The following is a 15,662-nucleotide window of genomic DNA, read 5'->3' on the forward strand; positions in this document are numbered from 1 at the left end:
GCGAGTTTCTGACGTACTGCCGGGTCGGCCAGGGTTCCGACTTTTGTCGTTCGCTCCGGGTGGGCTTCGTCGAGATGTACGTCTTCGAGCCTCTCAACGGGTTCTGTCGCCACCCGACGTTCTTCTATGTTCATGGCTTGAATGTGACTGTCCATCTCCATCATGGCCACGTAACATTCTCGTGTGGATACCTGATTTCCTCTCAATTCTCCAATTCCATGATCAGTAGGGAATTTTATCATTAAATGGTATGTCGAGGTTACGGCTTTCCATGAGTTGAGGGTTGGACGCCCTATGATGGCATTGTAAGCCGATGAGCAATCGACTACCAGGAATGTTATGTTCCGGGTGACTTGCTGTGGGTAGTCTCCAACGGTTACCGCTAAAGTGACGGTGCCAAGTGGATGTACCCTCGCCCCTCCAAAGCCAATGAGTGGGGCATTAACCGGAATTAGTCGCTCCCTTTCAATTTGCATCTGTTGGAAAGCGGGATAGTAAAGGATGTCTGCTGAGCTGCCGTTGTCTACGAGAACTCGGTGTATGTTGTAATCCCCTGCCCGTATGGTGACGACCAAAGCGTCGTCGTGGGGATGGTGAAGGCGCTGGGCGTCCGCTTCCGAGAATTCAATGGGGGGATTTCCAATTCGTGACCTTCCAAGCGCAGGACTTGCCGACTGGACGTTATGGACCGTTCTGATGTATGTCTTTCGGGCTTTCTTGGAAGATCTGGCCCTCGTGGTGCCTCCTACAATCATCCTTATGTCTCCTACAGGTTGCCTGGGGCGATCATTATCTCGCCGAGGGGCTTGATTTTATGGCGGGTCCGCCCTTTCTTTGTTGACGAACCTCTGTAACCTCCCTCGCCTAATGAGAGCTTCTATTTACTGTTTCAGGTCGTAGCAATCGGCGGTGTCATGGTCGTCGTCTTGGTGAAATCGGCAGTACTTATCCCTTGGTCTCCTGTTGGGATCTCCCTTCAGTTTTCCAGGAAAGGCCAAAGTTTCCTCGTCTTTAATCTGCATCAACACCTGGTCGATGGGCGCATTCAGGGGAGTGAAGCTCGTGTACCTTCCTGTAGGCGGCTTGGGTCGTCGATCATCTCGTCCCTCTCTGGTTCTCCCCCTCTTTCGTCCATTGTCGGGTTTCGTATCTTCCTGTCTCTCCCTTTTTCTGGGTTTATGGTCGTCTCTGGCCAGCAAGGCATCCTCCGCGTTCATATACTTCGTCGCCCTGTAGTATACATCGGACATAGTCTTTGGGTCATTCTTGCATAGAGAGAACAAGAACTTACCCTCTTGTAGCCCGTTCGTGAATGCTGCCACAAGTATCTTGTCATCCGCATCGTCTATTGAGAGGGATTCCTTGTTAAAGCGGGCTATATAGGACCTTAACGTCTCATCTTCTCGCTGCTTAATGCCCAGTATACACGCAATAGACCTCTTGTGCCGATGACTTCCAATAAAGTGTGACATGAACTGTGCGCCTAGTTCCTTAAAGGTGCCGATAGAATTAGGCGTCAGCCTGGTGTACCAATCCCTCGCAGGCCCCTTCAAGGTGGTAAGAAAAGCCCTGCACATGATTTCGTCCGGTACACCCTGAAGATGCATTAGGGTTTTAAAAGACTCCAGGTGGTCCAACGGGTCTTTGGATCCGTCGTAGTTTTCCACATGGGGCATGCGAAACTTTGGAGGAACGGGGCATGAATTCACCAACGCTGTGAAAGGTGAATCCGTTCTATGGACTAGGTCATCCAGGTTGCTGGACACCCGTCCTCTAAGGGCGTTCATCATCACATCCATGCGTTCCCTCATCTCTTGCATCTCGGCCGCGATATGAGGTGGTAAGGAGTCCGAGGCAGATGGCGGGTTTGTCTCCGGCCGCTCCAGCCTTGTTGGTGCGGTGCTACCTTCAGGCCTGACGGCATTCCTCCCTTCCGGGCTTGCTACTTCCTGGTCCTCCCCTGGTGCACTTTGGTGCGCGATCACCTGCCGTAGTTGTTCTTCTAAGTCGTGATTCTGTTTAGTAAGGCGCTCAACGGCAGCAGCCAGCGTCTGAACTTGCCTTTCTAGCGCTGTAGCATGCGGTTCGTCGCCTTGGTTGTTGATTGTTGCCATCGATCAAGTGAGTACCATACAACTTTTTGTCTCAAGAACAGAGCAAGGCTGAATGTCTCTCTTCTTTCCCACAGACGGCGCCAACTGATGATGCCGAAGAAATCACCAGTAAGATGCGAGTACTCCTCCGATTGAAGCAACACCTGCGAAGAGAAAGTAGGTGATCGACAGAGAGCACCGGTGTGGTGCCGGCCAAAGACCCTCCGACGATCAAGTTAGAGTCTTTAAAACAACCCTAGAGTGCCAGAGTTGAGGTAATAGTGCTTACCTTTGGGTCATGAGGGTCTTGGGGTATATATAGTGGTATGTGGCCGAAATATGCGCCTTGGTGAAGAAGTACTTTCTTTTTTAAAAGAGTAATTCGCGGATCTTTGCCTATTGTATTGAGCCCTTTCCTTATAGGAATCTTCTTGACTAAAGTCGAACGTGTAGCGCAAGAACTTTCCTTATATTCACATAAGCAGAAGTCAAGATAGGCTAAAAATGAAAGTTGGATTACTCCTTCAGCCTTCACCTGCCAAGATCGTCAGCCCACGTGTACCTCCTATACTGTCGTCAGCTTACGTACGCCAACGTGGTCCGTCAGCCAAGGACGTCAACCAAAGACCTTACAGCCAAGGTCGTCACCCCTGACTCGTCCACGTAATCCGTCAGCTTAACGTTGCTGTGTAAGGGGCATGGCTATGAATGCTAAAAAGGTGGCATTCTAATGAGCCTGACTGACGGGTTGCGTGTTCCAACTGATGACTCTTAAAAACGTCACTATCAATTAGAATGTGCTATTTGGACTACAAGACTTTTGATAAATTTTTTACTAAACTATCCTAAAGGAAATACCTATTCAATTTGATATGATCAATATATGTTGTTCAAAATTTTATGTTAAGATAAATCCCACAATATGAGAACTTTTTTTTTCTCCAAAATATAACAGTAGAAAATACTCATATGAATAATTGGAAATATAACATTTTGATTTATTGCCTTGTTTACGAGTAGAAAGTTGAAACAAGATATTATCAAAAACACCAAAAATTGAAGATAGGATTTTCATTTAAATTTATATATATATATATATATATATATAAATACAATAAAATTTCAATTTTTAGAATCTGCTTCATGATAATAATTATTTATCATTAAGTCAATACACCAATTGGTTTCTTACGGTAGACAAAAAACTTTACTAGGAACCCACAATTTCATTTGAATGTTTAATACAATATCAAAATTTTTATCAAATGAGAATTTTTTTAAAAAAATAAAATAAAAGAAAAAAGCAAATAAAAGAAAAAAAATCCAATTTATTTATTCCATTCTTTTTAAAGTCTATTAAAGGCTTTCCTTAAATAAAAAAATTTTAAAAATTTTAAATAAAAAAAAAAAAAAAGTCTATTAAAGCCCCAACAAAGCCATGGGCTACATAACTCTACAACTTTCCTCCAAGTTCCAACCCAAACATAACGGTTCCAACCCCAGGCCCATGGGCTTGACCCATGTCAACCATCATGGACATCTACAAGTACAACCTCGACGACGTCGCTTCATTCTCCCAGCTCCAAATTCCAAGGTCTAGTTTTTTTCTTCATCTCCAGCCAATAAAAGATTGTACAGAATAATTTCAAAGAGCAAGAATAGATCCGTACCTCACATCAAATTACTGTTAAATTGGGGGAAAAAAAGTTTATAAAGGAAAAAATAAAGGAAGATCCAAAAAGCCTAAGTTGAAAAAATCCTCAACCAACCTTTTTTTTTTTTTTTTTCAATTATAACAAAGGAAGAAGATACAGAATGTCTTCATTGAAAATATCAGAAGACGTCAATTGAACTGTAAAACTCTTAACAACTAAACTCTTAACAAAAGAAAACCAAAAGCTCAATTAATCACCACCGAAGGACTAACCAACTTTAGAAAACCCAAAATTTAATGGAAAACTCATAACTAAACATTTAACAGATTCCAATAAGAGGTTAGTTAACCATAATTCTCTAAGTCTAATTAGGTTGTCTAAACAGATTGGAGATGTAAATTAGTTTGTCTAAATATTAAATAATAAATACAAAAATCAAAGGTTTTAAGTGGAGTTTCTTTTATCAATAAAAATATCCTCCATGAATGATGGATGTCTTTAACCTTAGCAGTTGCTAGTTAGCACACTTCCATTATCAAGAGGGGAAAAAATCAATTAAAAGAAGAAATAATAGCCCTTTGAGCATTTGTACCATGGAAGTAAAGCATGGCATGTATCAGGTAAATGTGCTTGTCCTTCCTCCTCTTTATTCTCTCTACAACTTATCCACTCCCTGATTTCCTCTCATTCTAATTCGTCTTTAACACACACATACAAGGTCTGCCAATTTGAAAGGTTTAACCCAATCAAACGGTCTTGGATTCATAAATCATGTAAAACAATGCAATATAGAACTCTTAGATGTAATATATATACCTACTCAAAAAAAAAATGTAATATATATAAATGATTTCATAATTATTTGAATATAGATTTCAAATTTGATCGGAGAGTATTTCAACAATTCACCATCTTTCATAAAACATGTGGCAATATAAACTCACCAATTCTCATCATTTTCAAATCCAATTTTCTCAACAAAGTCATAACCATGAATCTCTTCCATCTGATTTTGCAGAGCGCACTGCCTTGGCTACTACTATTGCTACTTGGTGTGAACATGTATTCCGTTTCAGCAATAGAAGAATACCAGACATACATCATCCATATGGACCATTGTCAAAAGCCATCACCACACTCAACACACAAATCATGGCATCGGTCCATCCTAAAGTCATTATTATCATCTCCAGCTGATGATGAGGAAGAACTACTGATCTACTCATACAGCCATGTCATGCATGGCTTTAGTGCAAAGGCTCACACCCACTCAACTATCTAAGATTCAGAACTCTTCAGCTCATATTGCCACATACCCGGAGTCATTTGGCAAGCTGTTGACGACGCACGCACCCAAGTTTCTCGGACTACAACAAATATCAGGCATATCGCCTGCTGCCTCTTATGGGAAAGGTGTGATTGTAGGCGTTTTAGATACAAGAATTTGGCTAGAGAGTGAGAGTTTTAACGACAAGGGTATGCCACCAGTGCCAAAAAGATGGAAGGGAAAGTGCGAGAAGGGCGAAAAATTTAGCCCTTCATATTGCAACAGGAAACTTATTGGGGCTAGATCCTTCAGCAAAGGACTCAGAAATGCAGGTATTAAGATATCAAAGGAAGATGACTATAATTCTGCAAGAGATTTCTCTGGTCATGGCACGCACACAGCATCCATAGCAGTAGGTAACCATGTACCCGGTGTGAGTTACTTTGGATATGCGAGAGGCACAGCCAGAGGCATGGCTCCCCGTGCACATCTTGCCGTGTACAATGTCAGTTGGCAGAGACAAATAGGACTGCTGCAACTGATGTACTCGCTGGCATGGACCAAGCAATTCGTGATGGGGTTGATATCCTATCTTTGTCTATTAGTATTAATCAGTCAGCTTATTTCATTGATTCCATTGCCAAAGGTTCTCTTTCTGCAATTGAGAAGGGATTTTTGTTGCCTGTGCTGCTGGCAATGATGGTGTTTTCGCAACAGTAGTGAATGCAGCGCCTTGGATCACAACGGTAGGGGCTGGTACACTTGATCGAAGTTACCTTGCAACAATGACTCTAGGAAATGGGGTAACTATGGAGGGTACATCATACTTTCCAGAGAGCGTTTCCTTTACTAATTTAACATTGTACTATCGCATAGGAAACATGAGCAAAGCAATTTGCAGCGACAAATCATTGGATAGAAATGATGTTGCTGGAAAGGTAGTCATCTGTGACAGCTATTCGGTAGATCCTTCTCAACAAATCTTAGAGGTCGAGAGGGCAGGTGCTTATGCGGCCATCTTTTTGTCCAATTTATCAATCAGTTTATCTCTAGCGAACTACACATTTCCATGCCTTACGTTACCAGATTCTTCAGCGACTTTAGTTAAAGAGTACGTGACAAGGGTGAGAAACCCGAAAGTGAAAAGGATTCAGTTTGTGTTGACGAAATTGGGTACAAAGCCAGCACCTCAAGTAGCCTTTTTCTCCTCAGCAGAACCAAATCCATTCACTCCAGGAATTCTAAAGCCAGATATTATCGCTCCAGGAATGGATGTGTTGGCGGCATTTACTCCCAAAGTACCATTTGTGACTGTTGGCAACTATGATTTGGTCACTGATTATGCATTAATGTGGGGCACATCAATGTCAACACCCATTGTTGCTGGTGTGGGAGCTTTATTGAGAGCAATTCACCCTGAGTGGAGCCCTGCAGCCATCCTATCTGCTCTAATGACCACGGCCTATGTCAAAGACAATACTGGTGCAAGTTTTACAACCCAATTATCTAATTCTATTGCCACACCTATACAGTTTGGAGCTGGACATATCGATCCCAACAAAGTCATGGATCCTGGACTCATCTATGACACTAAGTTTTCAAGATTATGTGGACTCTCTTTGCGGCCTGGGGTACACTAACGAGCAAATGAGACATATCCTTAAACGAAATGAATGGCATTGCAACAAGAAGCTTAGTCATGAGCTTAACTACCCCTCTTTTATGGTTGTACTCTCCAACCAAACCACATATCCAATGTCAATGAACTTTAGCAGGGTTGTGACAAATGTTGGGTATGACACATCTGTTTACCAAGCACATTTGGAGGACATTCCAGATGGAATGAAAATCAGAGTCGAACCTAGTACTCTGACATTCACCAAAAAAAACCAGAAACAAAGTTTTGTTGTGAGCGTTGAGATTAATATCAAAGTTCCAAAAGTAATCCATTGCTTCCTCAAATGGATTGATCAGCATAGCCATATAGTATCAAGCCCCATAGCCGCTGTCAATCTTTTGACTTGATTGTAAAAGTAGTGGCTAAATTAAGTATTGGCTTTGTAAGATGAAACTGAAGTTGGAATGAAAATTTTTATGTGTCTGTCAAAGTAGTGGCTATAATTTACAATGTGTTGACACTTTCTCCAATACCATGTTAAAACAATACTTGTCAAAACAAAACAAAAAAAAGTCATGAATGAAATCAAAATTTCAAATTTAGCTATTTATAGTCTTTAGATTTATTGCAGTAGTAATTATCTCATGAGACAATTTCATGAGTTAGACCCTGAGTGAGAGAGTAAGATTTGGTAAAACCGTCTCATAAAATACCACCTCCAATTAAAAGACCTAACAAAACAATGGCTTACGAAATGGGAAAACTACAACCATGTTGCAACTCGATTCAATCAGTGGCAGCTCCAAGAATTTTTCTTAGGATGTTTCTTAAAAAGCATAAATTATACCATCTAATAAAAAGAGAAATTCATATATTGCCAACAATAACAATTAAAAAAAAACACGTAAATACCTAAAGTTTACAATTGTCTTCTACGAGTTTTCATATTTTGAAATCGTTGCATGATAGTCTCATTATCAATACTACAAGCTACATCTCTTTCAATGTACACAACCAAACATCATTCATCCACTAAATGTAAAATAAATTATGGAACAAAATTTAATTTTATTGACATAAAAAAAACTAAGGGTGTTCACAATTTTTTGTTGAAAGGTAGAAAAATTAAAAAAAAAATAAATTATTACATATAAATAAATAAATAATTCAGGTCAGGGTGGTCTTGGGACCACTCTGGCCTTAAGGTAGCACCACCCCTAGATCCAATCCAACCATGGGCTCTCCCTCATTTTCATCTCCATACCTCGTGATCAATTACCAAAACGGTGACACAGTTCGTACATCAAGTGCAAATTCTTATTACAGCATGCATTGTTGTAATCTCGTATATATGCTTGATGTTTTTTTCTTTTTTCTTTGAACAAATATTCTATCATAATTTCTCAGCAAAAAAAAAAAAAAAGGCATTTTATATTAAACTACTCCTAAGGTTATTATAGATTTTACTACATAGGCCTTATAAATTAATGTGTGAACTTTAAAATACAACACACAAAAAAAAAAAAAAAAAAAAAAAAAGGTTTTTAGTTGAAAAGATTTACAAATGGATGCAATGTGATTACTGCTATTTAAAATATCATTTTGTAAAGACTATATAATAAATTTTAATATCTTTAGTATCATACTCCAAAAAAAATAATTAATAAATGTATTTATTATGTCTTGAAGTGACACCAATCATAATCACTATCATATAAGTTTTTTATGACTTATATGGTAAAATTAATAGTAGTTTTTACATTTTTCCTTAGGAAAGATACTAAAACTACTACAAATTACTATAAATGAATTACGGATTGATGTATGGCAATAAATGTGATTGGTCACTTCAACAAATAATAAATAAATATCTTAATTATATTAATGATTTTTTAATTTATAATTTAATAGTTACAAAGGAGGAAGAGGAATTTAAACTTTGGAGGTCTCCATTAAAACATTAAGAGATGCCAACTAATTGAGCTACATTATTTTTGGCTACTTTGGTTGTTATTGATAAATCAATTTGTATTTCAATTATAAATGCCCAATGCTCTGGAAAGTTTGACTATTCACTTGGTTATATAATCCATTGTCCCACACATACCAAGTAATTACATGGATCCTTCAAAATTGGTCTTAAGATGCTAACAAAGAGTTCTAAGCTCAAGACCTCATGAATCATATAAGGCCTACAAAACCATTAGACCAACCCCTTAGGATTAGTTTGAAACTCTACTAAGACTTGACCTTCAAATTCATCCCCTCTCCCTCTATTTTACTACTTAAATTTTATAAATGAATTGTTACTTATTGCCCTCTTCTTTTTATTAAATAAATAAAAATTGTAATAACATCTTTTAAAATTTAAAGTACTAAGGTGTCATTTTTTTCTTTTAATATTCAATTTTTTTTTTTTTGTCATGTATAACTGTTAACTTTAGAAGCATTAAAGCATATGGAAATTAAAAGCATTAAAGCATATCTTTCCAAAAATTTATAAGTAGATATCTTTAGTAAGATCTACTGTTCTTCTCAAATTAGAACTCTCTCTTTTTTTCTTTTTTCTTTTTTGTATTTGTTTAGAGTTTAGGGATACAGGAATGCATAGATTCTTTTTCATTAGAAGAAAACATGTTATGTTTTTTATGGTTAAAATTTGGAACACGCTCTGCAAAAACAAAACCTTTATTTTAACAATTTAACTAATACTAATTGTGATAAATACATAATTTAAAGGATAATTACAAATGATTTAACAAAATAAAATATTTGTCTTAATTATATAATTGACTTGGTGAAATTTTTCCATGCATGTGAAAATAATATATATAATTATGTTAAAGACATCCTTTAAGTATAAAGTATATATGTGTGTGTTATTTTGTGAATTTGAAATTTATTAATATATTTAGCTTGAGCTCCCAAACAAGATTTTCAATTCCGCCACTTTAAGGAAGTGTTCTGAGTATATAGCTCTTGTCATTGCAAGAGATACGATTATGCCTAGTTCTAACACTAAAATGAAATTAAATAAGAAACAATAATAATAGGGGTATTCACATGTCGAATTAAGTCAGGTTTGGACTCAACGCAACACTTGACCCAATCACATTGGGTGGGGGAAGAGGAAACATGTCATCAACCAAATAGAAACATCATCTCAACCATGCGACTCTCCACCGGTGGCAGTCTAATTTGGTTTACTTGGCTAACAGCAACAAGGATAAGAAAAAATGATGGGGAGGAGAAAAAAACCCGAAGATCTTCACTAGATCTGGAAGGAAATATCACCGGCAATACAACACTCTTCAGACAAGCCAGTTTCGTCAGATTCCCAAGTGGGAGAACTAACACTCAAAACATTTGAGGTGGGTTTTGTAACATTAGAATCGTCGTTGGCCAATTTTTTGGTTGCCTTAAATAACATTATGCCAATTCCAATCCCTCTTAAAAGTATCCAGCATCATGTATGGGACATTTTGATTTTTTCTTAAAACTTAAGGTTTTCGAACAAAGACAACAACAAGAACAATAACAATAATAAAAACATGATGATGACACAGTATTTAAAGTTTTGTTTTTTTTGAAGAATGTTCCCTACCAACCTATTTCGATGAATCTCTTTTAATCCATGACCTAACATGCCTATTGAAATTATCATTAATGTCTATTTAAAATAAATAAAAAAGCCAATAACTATTACATGGATAAAAAGATATAAAAATGTAATCTTAGCAGTTAATTGGTTTGAGGTTTTTTAATTATTTATTACAATTAGACAATTACAATGGGATGAGGGGAATTTGAACGCTAAATTCTATTGGAAATATCAAAAGGAGCTAGTTGAGGTATCAAACTTCTAGTAAATTTTTTAGTAAATTATTTTGAAAGAACTTTCTATTAAATTTTATCATTATCAATGTCTTCTGTTCAAAAATTCATGTATAAAACATGGGAACATTTTTTATCCAAAATATAATGTTAGTAAATACTTATATTAATATATAGAAATATAACATGTTAATTTATCACCTTGTTTACAAGTTGAAAGTTGAAAAAATATATTATCAAAAAATAAAATAAAGTTGGAACAAGAAAGATGATGATAGGGTTTCATTTGACTTTATATATATATATATATATATATATATATATATATATATATATAAAGAGAATTTTAGCTTATAAAGTCTATTCCATAATAATTACTTTTTATCATCAAGCCAATACCACTTATTCGAGCCTCAAATCTCTTATTTGGAAACATCAAAATTTAAGTGGATGAAATTTTTTTTCAAAAAATATATATATATTAATATAAGCAAATGAAATTTTAATTTTTTAAAATCAAATTTATTTATTTTAGGCTTTTTAAAGTCTATTAGAGGCCCAACAAAACCATGGGTTTACACAATTGAAACACACGTTCCTTTCTCAATTCCACAACTTTTCCACCAAGTTCCAACCCTAGGCCCATGGGCTCTCTCTCTCTCTCTCTCTCTCTCTCTCCCATACACCATCAACTACCTAAAAAACGGCGTCGTTACAACCTCTCTTAATCTCTTTTGTTTTGTTTATTGACAATCAATTCAATCACAAATACAAAAACTCTACAAAGCTACTACTATTGCTGTGGTGTTGTTGCGTGAGCTCGAACGAGTTGACTCAGAGCAAGAAAAAAATGTCGTTTACACGGCGGGCCGTGAAAGTACCACCGAACTCAGCGAGTTTGGAGGAAGCGAGGCACCGAGTTATCGATTTCTTCAGAACAGCGTGCCGATCCATCCCATCCATCATCGACATCTACAACCTCGACGAAGTCGCTACCGTCTCCGAGCTCCGCTCCTCCGTCGCCGCTCAGATTCGCAAGAATTCTCACATCACCAACATCAAGGTCTAGCTCTCTCTCTCTCTCTCTCTCTCTCTCTCTCTCTCTCTCTTCATTTCCAGATCTTTCTAGATTATTCGTTAACATTATTGTGAATTTAGCCAATGTGATTGGTAAATGGCTGTTTGGTAATTAGTATGAATTTTAGGTATAAACTATGAAGTCTCAGACATATCGTTGTTGTACCTGTGTTGTATCAGTGTCATATCGGTGTCCTATCAGCCATTTTATATTATAATTTTTCAAAAATTACTCGTGTCATACCCGTGTCTGTGTCCGTGCTTCTTAGTTACAGTACATTAGGTTTTTCAATTAAATTCAAACACATAATTGATTGAATTTAATTGTTCTTGGAAAAGACTAGACAGTATGGTCAATACAAACGTGTGTTTGAATTTACATAATGTATTGCATCTAAGGAAACTGCAGTAGAAGAATTGGGTATTTAGCTGAAACCCATGTTATGGTCTCATGTTTTGGGCACCTACCGAGTTACATTCTATTTTAGATTTCATTAGGTGTAGTATGTTAGGTTCCCGAATTGAATTCAATTTGGCTAAGTGTTTGAATTTAATTGGAAAACTTAATGTACTGTACTTAAGGAACTGCTGAAGCAGTCTTGGTTATCTGGCTGAAATCGTCTTTTAGGAGATTTCTGTTTGAATGGTCCTATGTTTTGGGCCGTGTTGAGTTACAAATCAAATAAACAATGTTAGCTTTTAGCGAAATTGAAATATTGGATTTCTTCAAACTAATTAAGTCGCACTTACATTCAGAATTCATGCTAGCTAAGTATAGACCTGTTGTGATTGTACATCTTTTATGTTGAAGGTTTTTAAACCTAATTAAATTGATTGGCTTTGTTTACATCGTTGTGCTGTATTTCTTTTACGTTTTGTACATGTTTTAGGGAATCCAGGAACTTTACTTGATGATGCCTAGGTTTGCATAACCAAACATTTATGATCAAATATTGAGGCTGATATGCCCAAAGATTAGGCAAGGTTTGAATTTTTCTCTTTCTTGATTTCTTTGTTTGATTGTCATTTATATGTCAGTGGTGAGTGGTTATAAAAGCTATGGTATGGATGTTTTGTTAGGAGAAGGCTTATGATAATGTCAATGGGGATTGTTTGGATTGTAATAAGCATCCTTAATCAATTGAGATTTGCGCTATGTCCCGATTTTAATGTGTGGAGGGCCTAGTAACATTTCTAGCTTTCTAGAGACTTGAAGTTTGCATATGGATTTTTGTAATAAGCTGGTTTATAGAACTTAAAGCTGAAAGTATCACATCTGCTCTCTCTTGAGGACCTATCCTTAGATTCCTAGTAGGCTAATGCTGTACATATCCATTTTTTATAACTTCAATTGCCTTGTATTTAGGCAACTCAATTGATAGTGCAATGTGGTATTGGAATCATTAATTTATTAATCCTTCACAACTACAAGATTGGGAATCAGAATCAATGGGGCATCTTTTTGACTACTTGTACGCTAAGTTGCTAACTAGCCTACTACCCGATGTGAGGAGTGAGCGTCTTGGAAGGCAACAAAAAATGACTGATTTGAAGTCAGATTGTATTGTGGTGTTTCGATATGCACCACAAAAAAGATTAAACCTTAACTGAGTACATGGGGTTTAAAGGTGCCAAACAAGATTTCCCTTTTTTCACCTGGACAACAGCATTGGGTATAATACTGATAGTGTATAATCTTCAGTAGTGAAATATCATAATTACTGATCAGTATTGCATGTGTAAAAATAGTGGGAAATCTGCAGTAGTGAAATATCATAATTACTGATCAGTATTGCATGTGAAAAACAGTGGGAAATCTGCTGGGTATCTTTTGCATCATTGTTCAGTGGCCATAAATATCTGATCTTTTGCATTTGCTTTGTTTGGGATATCTTGGGTCCTGCCAAAAACTGTGATTCAGCTCCTGGAGTGTTGGCAAGGAAGGTTTAATCATCATAAAAGTTTACAAATTTGGAAGGCTGTCCTTTAGGGCTTTTTGTGTAGCTGAAATCTCATGTTAAGATGAGAATTTTAAGACGGATAAGTGAAAATGAATAGAAATATAAGATTCAAAGAGAGGAAATTTGTGGGGGTGGGCCCCCTTATGATGAAATGATGAGGGAGATCGTTTGAGATCAAATGAGGGGGATCATTTGAGATAGTTTGATCATGTGTAGAGGAGAGCAATTAAATGATTAATACATCAGTGAGGGAGAGTGAGTTGATGCAAGTCAAGCGAACAAAAAAGGTAGAGGAAGACCTAAAATAACATTAGTAGAAGTAGTAAAAAGGGGCATGTCAATTAAGGGGGTAACAAAGAGTATGACTTTGGTCATAAATATCAAGCTTGTAGTGGACAATTTGAGCATGAGTTGGATGTTACTTGTCTGTGTTAATTCATTATTGGAAGCTCCGGTAATAGATTTTATTTCAGCTATTTGTTTGAAGTTTTAGTGAGAGAAATATTTTCATTTGAATAGATCTGTTGCTGTTGCGATGGTTCTTGTGACTGTATAGCCTTGAAGTGGATGGAGTTTGATGTGTTGTCGTAATCAATTTGTCTCTTAAACTAGCGTCTATTCATGTATCGTATGGACTTTTCCTTAAGTTTAAGAAATCTAGTTACTGCCAGATTAAGGGGAATTTTCTGGTTTAAATGTTCCTTGAACCAAGTTTTCACCTTGTTATAGAGAAATGAGTCATTCATGGTTCATGCACTTGTAAAATAAATCGTTCATGTTGAGTCTAATAGTTTTAGTGGTTTTAGTATTATTAAAAATATATTGGTAAGATGTCTTATGATATTATAAATTCTGACTCGAAAAAGTTTTCCCCCCATCATCCTGATATTTTTAGTAAATGTGCAGGTGATTGATATGTTGCTGCTCAAGGGAGTTGAAGAGTTCAACAACATAGTGGAGCACGCTAAGCAGCGGCATCATATAATTGGCCAGTATGTGGTGGGTCAAAAAGGGCTTGTGCTGGATTCGGGCACCAAGGATCAAGGCGACTCTAACTTTCTCAAAAATTTCTACAACAGCAACTACTTTTGAATCTTTACTGTTGGATGGATGTGCCTTCTTTGCTTGTGTAAGTGGGCTCCCCTAATAAATATGTACTTGAAATTGGTTTTGTATCTTGCATTTGGATAAAGATCCTTGTATCTTCTGTTATGGTCAGTATGTTGGAACCAAAGTACTACTGAAACCTTGTTTTTGTTCTCAAAATTCAAGAAATTTGGTGTTAGTACTATTGGATGAGGCAAATAGCAATGTGTTATGTTACTACTGCTGCATGCTGTACCTTTGTTTTCATTTAGTTAGATTGGTTTATATCTTAATCCACACGTGGTATAATGATTGCATTTTCATGTTGGCGTTAGTTTGCTTGAATTGGTCTAACAATGATTCAGCAGGGTGGAATGTATCTCCAATGGCAGCATTCATGACACCAATGTTTTCGGATTTTAATTTACGGAAGCAAAAGAGACTGAACTCCAAAGACATGCATAATTTTATAATAATACTCTTTAAGAACCAAAGAGGCAACTAGGATGTGAAAAGCCTTAACGACTGTACGAACACTAGCAATAGGTTCCTGAGTCCTAACTAGAAATTTGTAGGCTTCACTAACCAGGGTATATACAATACACCTATACGTCTCTGCTTCTTTACTTCCCATTAATATTGTTGAACTTGACTCCCATATATAATTTCATTTCTTCTTCCAGTTGTATACTGTGTTATGATCTTTTAAACACAATTGCCTTTTATTTTAATGGTTTCTCTGAATATATATGTTGCATAATTACTTTAATGCAACACTTGGGTGAAAAAATGGAGAAGTTACTTTATGCAAGAGATGGGGAAGAATTGTCTCGAGCCATCACGGTAAAACAAAGGAAATTTGCCCAACCAGCTGTGGTGGAGCAGCCACCACCAAACCCTCAATCTTCTCGGTCAGTGAGGCCTTCAAAGGTCACGGGACACCTTTGGATTCGCCGCCATTTCCTGCTTCAAATCCACGCCAAGGACCCTGCAATAGGCATTCCTTGTAATTTCATGTGTTTGTTGAGCATTACCATCAGGTGTGCCAAATATTTGGCATTTGGCACACCA

General features: G+C 37.0%; 1 protein-coding gene and 1 pseudogene across 1 annotated transcript; both read left to right on the plus strand.

Moving 5' to 3' along the window:
- The first annotated feature begins 4,739 nt into the window (after positions 1-4,739).
- On the plus strand, positions 4,740-7,040 carry LOC142616807 (subtilisin-like protease SBT1.8; annotated as a pseudogene).
- Positions 7,041-11,180: 4,140 nt separating this feature from the next.
- LOC142617127 (NADH dehydrogenase [ubiquinone] 1 alpha subcomplex subunit 6) lies at positions 11,181-14,810 on the plus strand. The gene is made up of 2 exons (XM_075789835.1): positions 11,181-11,530; positions 14,412-14,810. The coding sequence occupies exons 1-2, from the start codon at positions 11,318-11,320 to the stop codon at positions 14,595-14,597; spliced, it is 399 nt and encodes a 132-aa protein (XP_075645950.1). The 5' UTR covers positions 11,181-11,317; the 3' UTR covers positions 14,598-14,810.
- Positions 14,811-15,662: the final 852 nt, after the last annotated feature.

Source organism: Castanea sativa, chromosome 11, assembly GCF_040712315.1.
Source record: "Castanea sativa cultivar Marrone di Chiusa Pesio chromosome 11, ASM4071231v1".
NCBI classification, from domain to species: domain Eukaryota; kingdom Viridiplantae; phylum Streptophyta; class Magnoliopsida; order Fagales; family Fagaceae; genus Castanea; species Castanea sativa.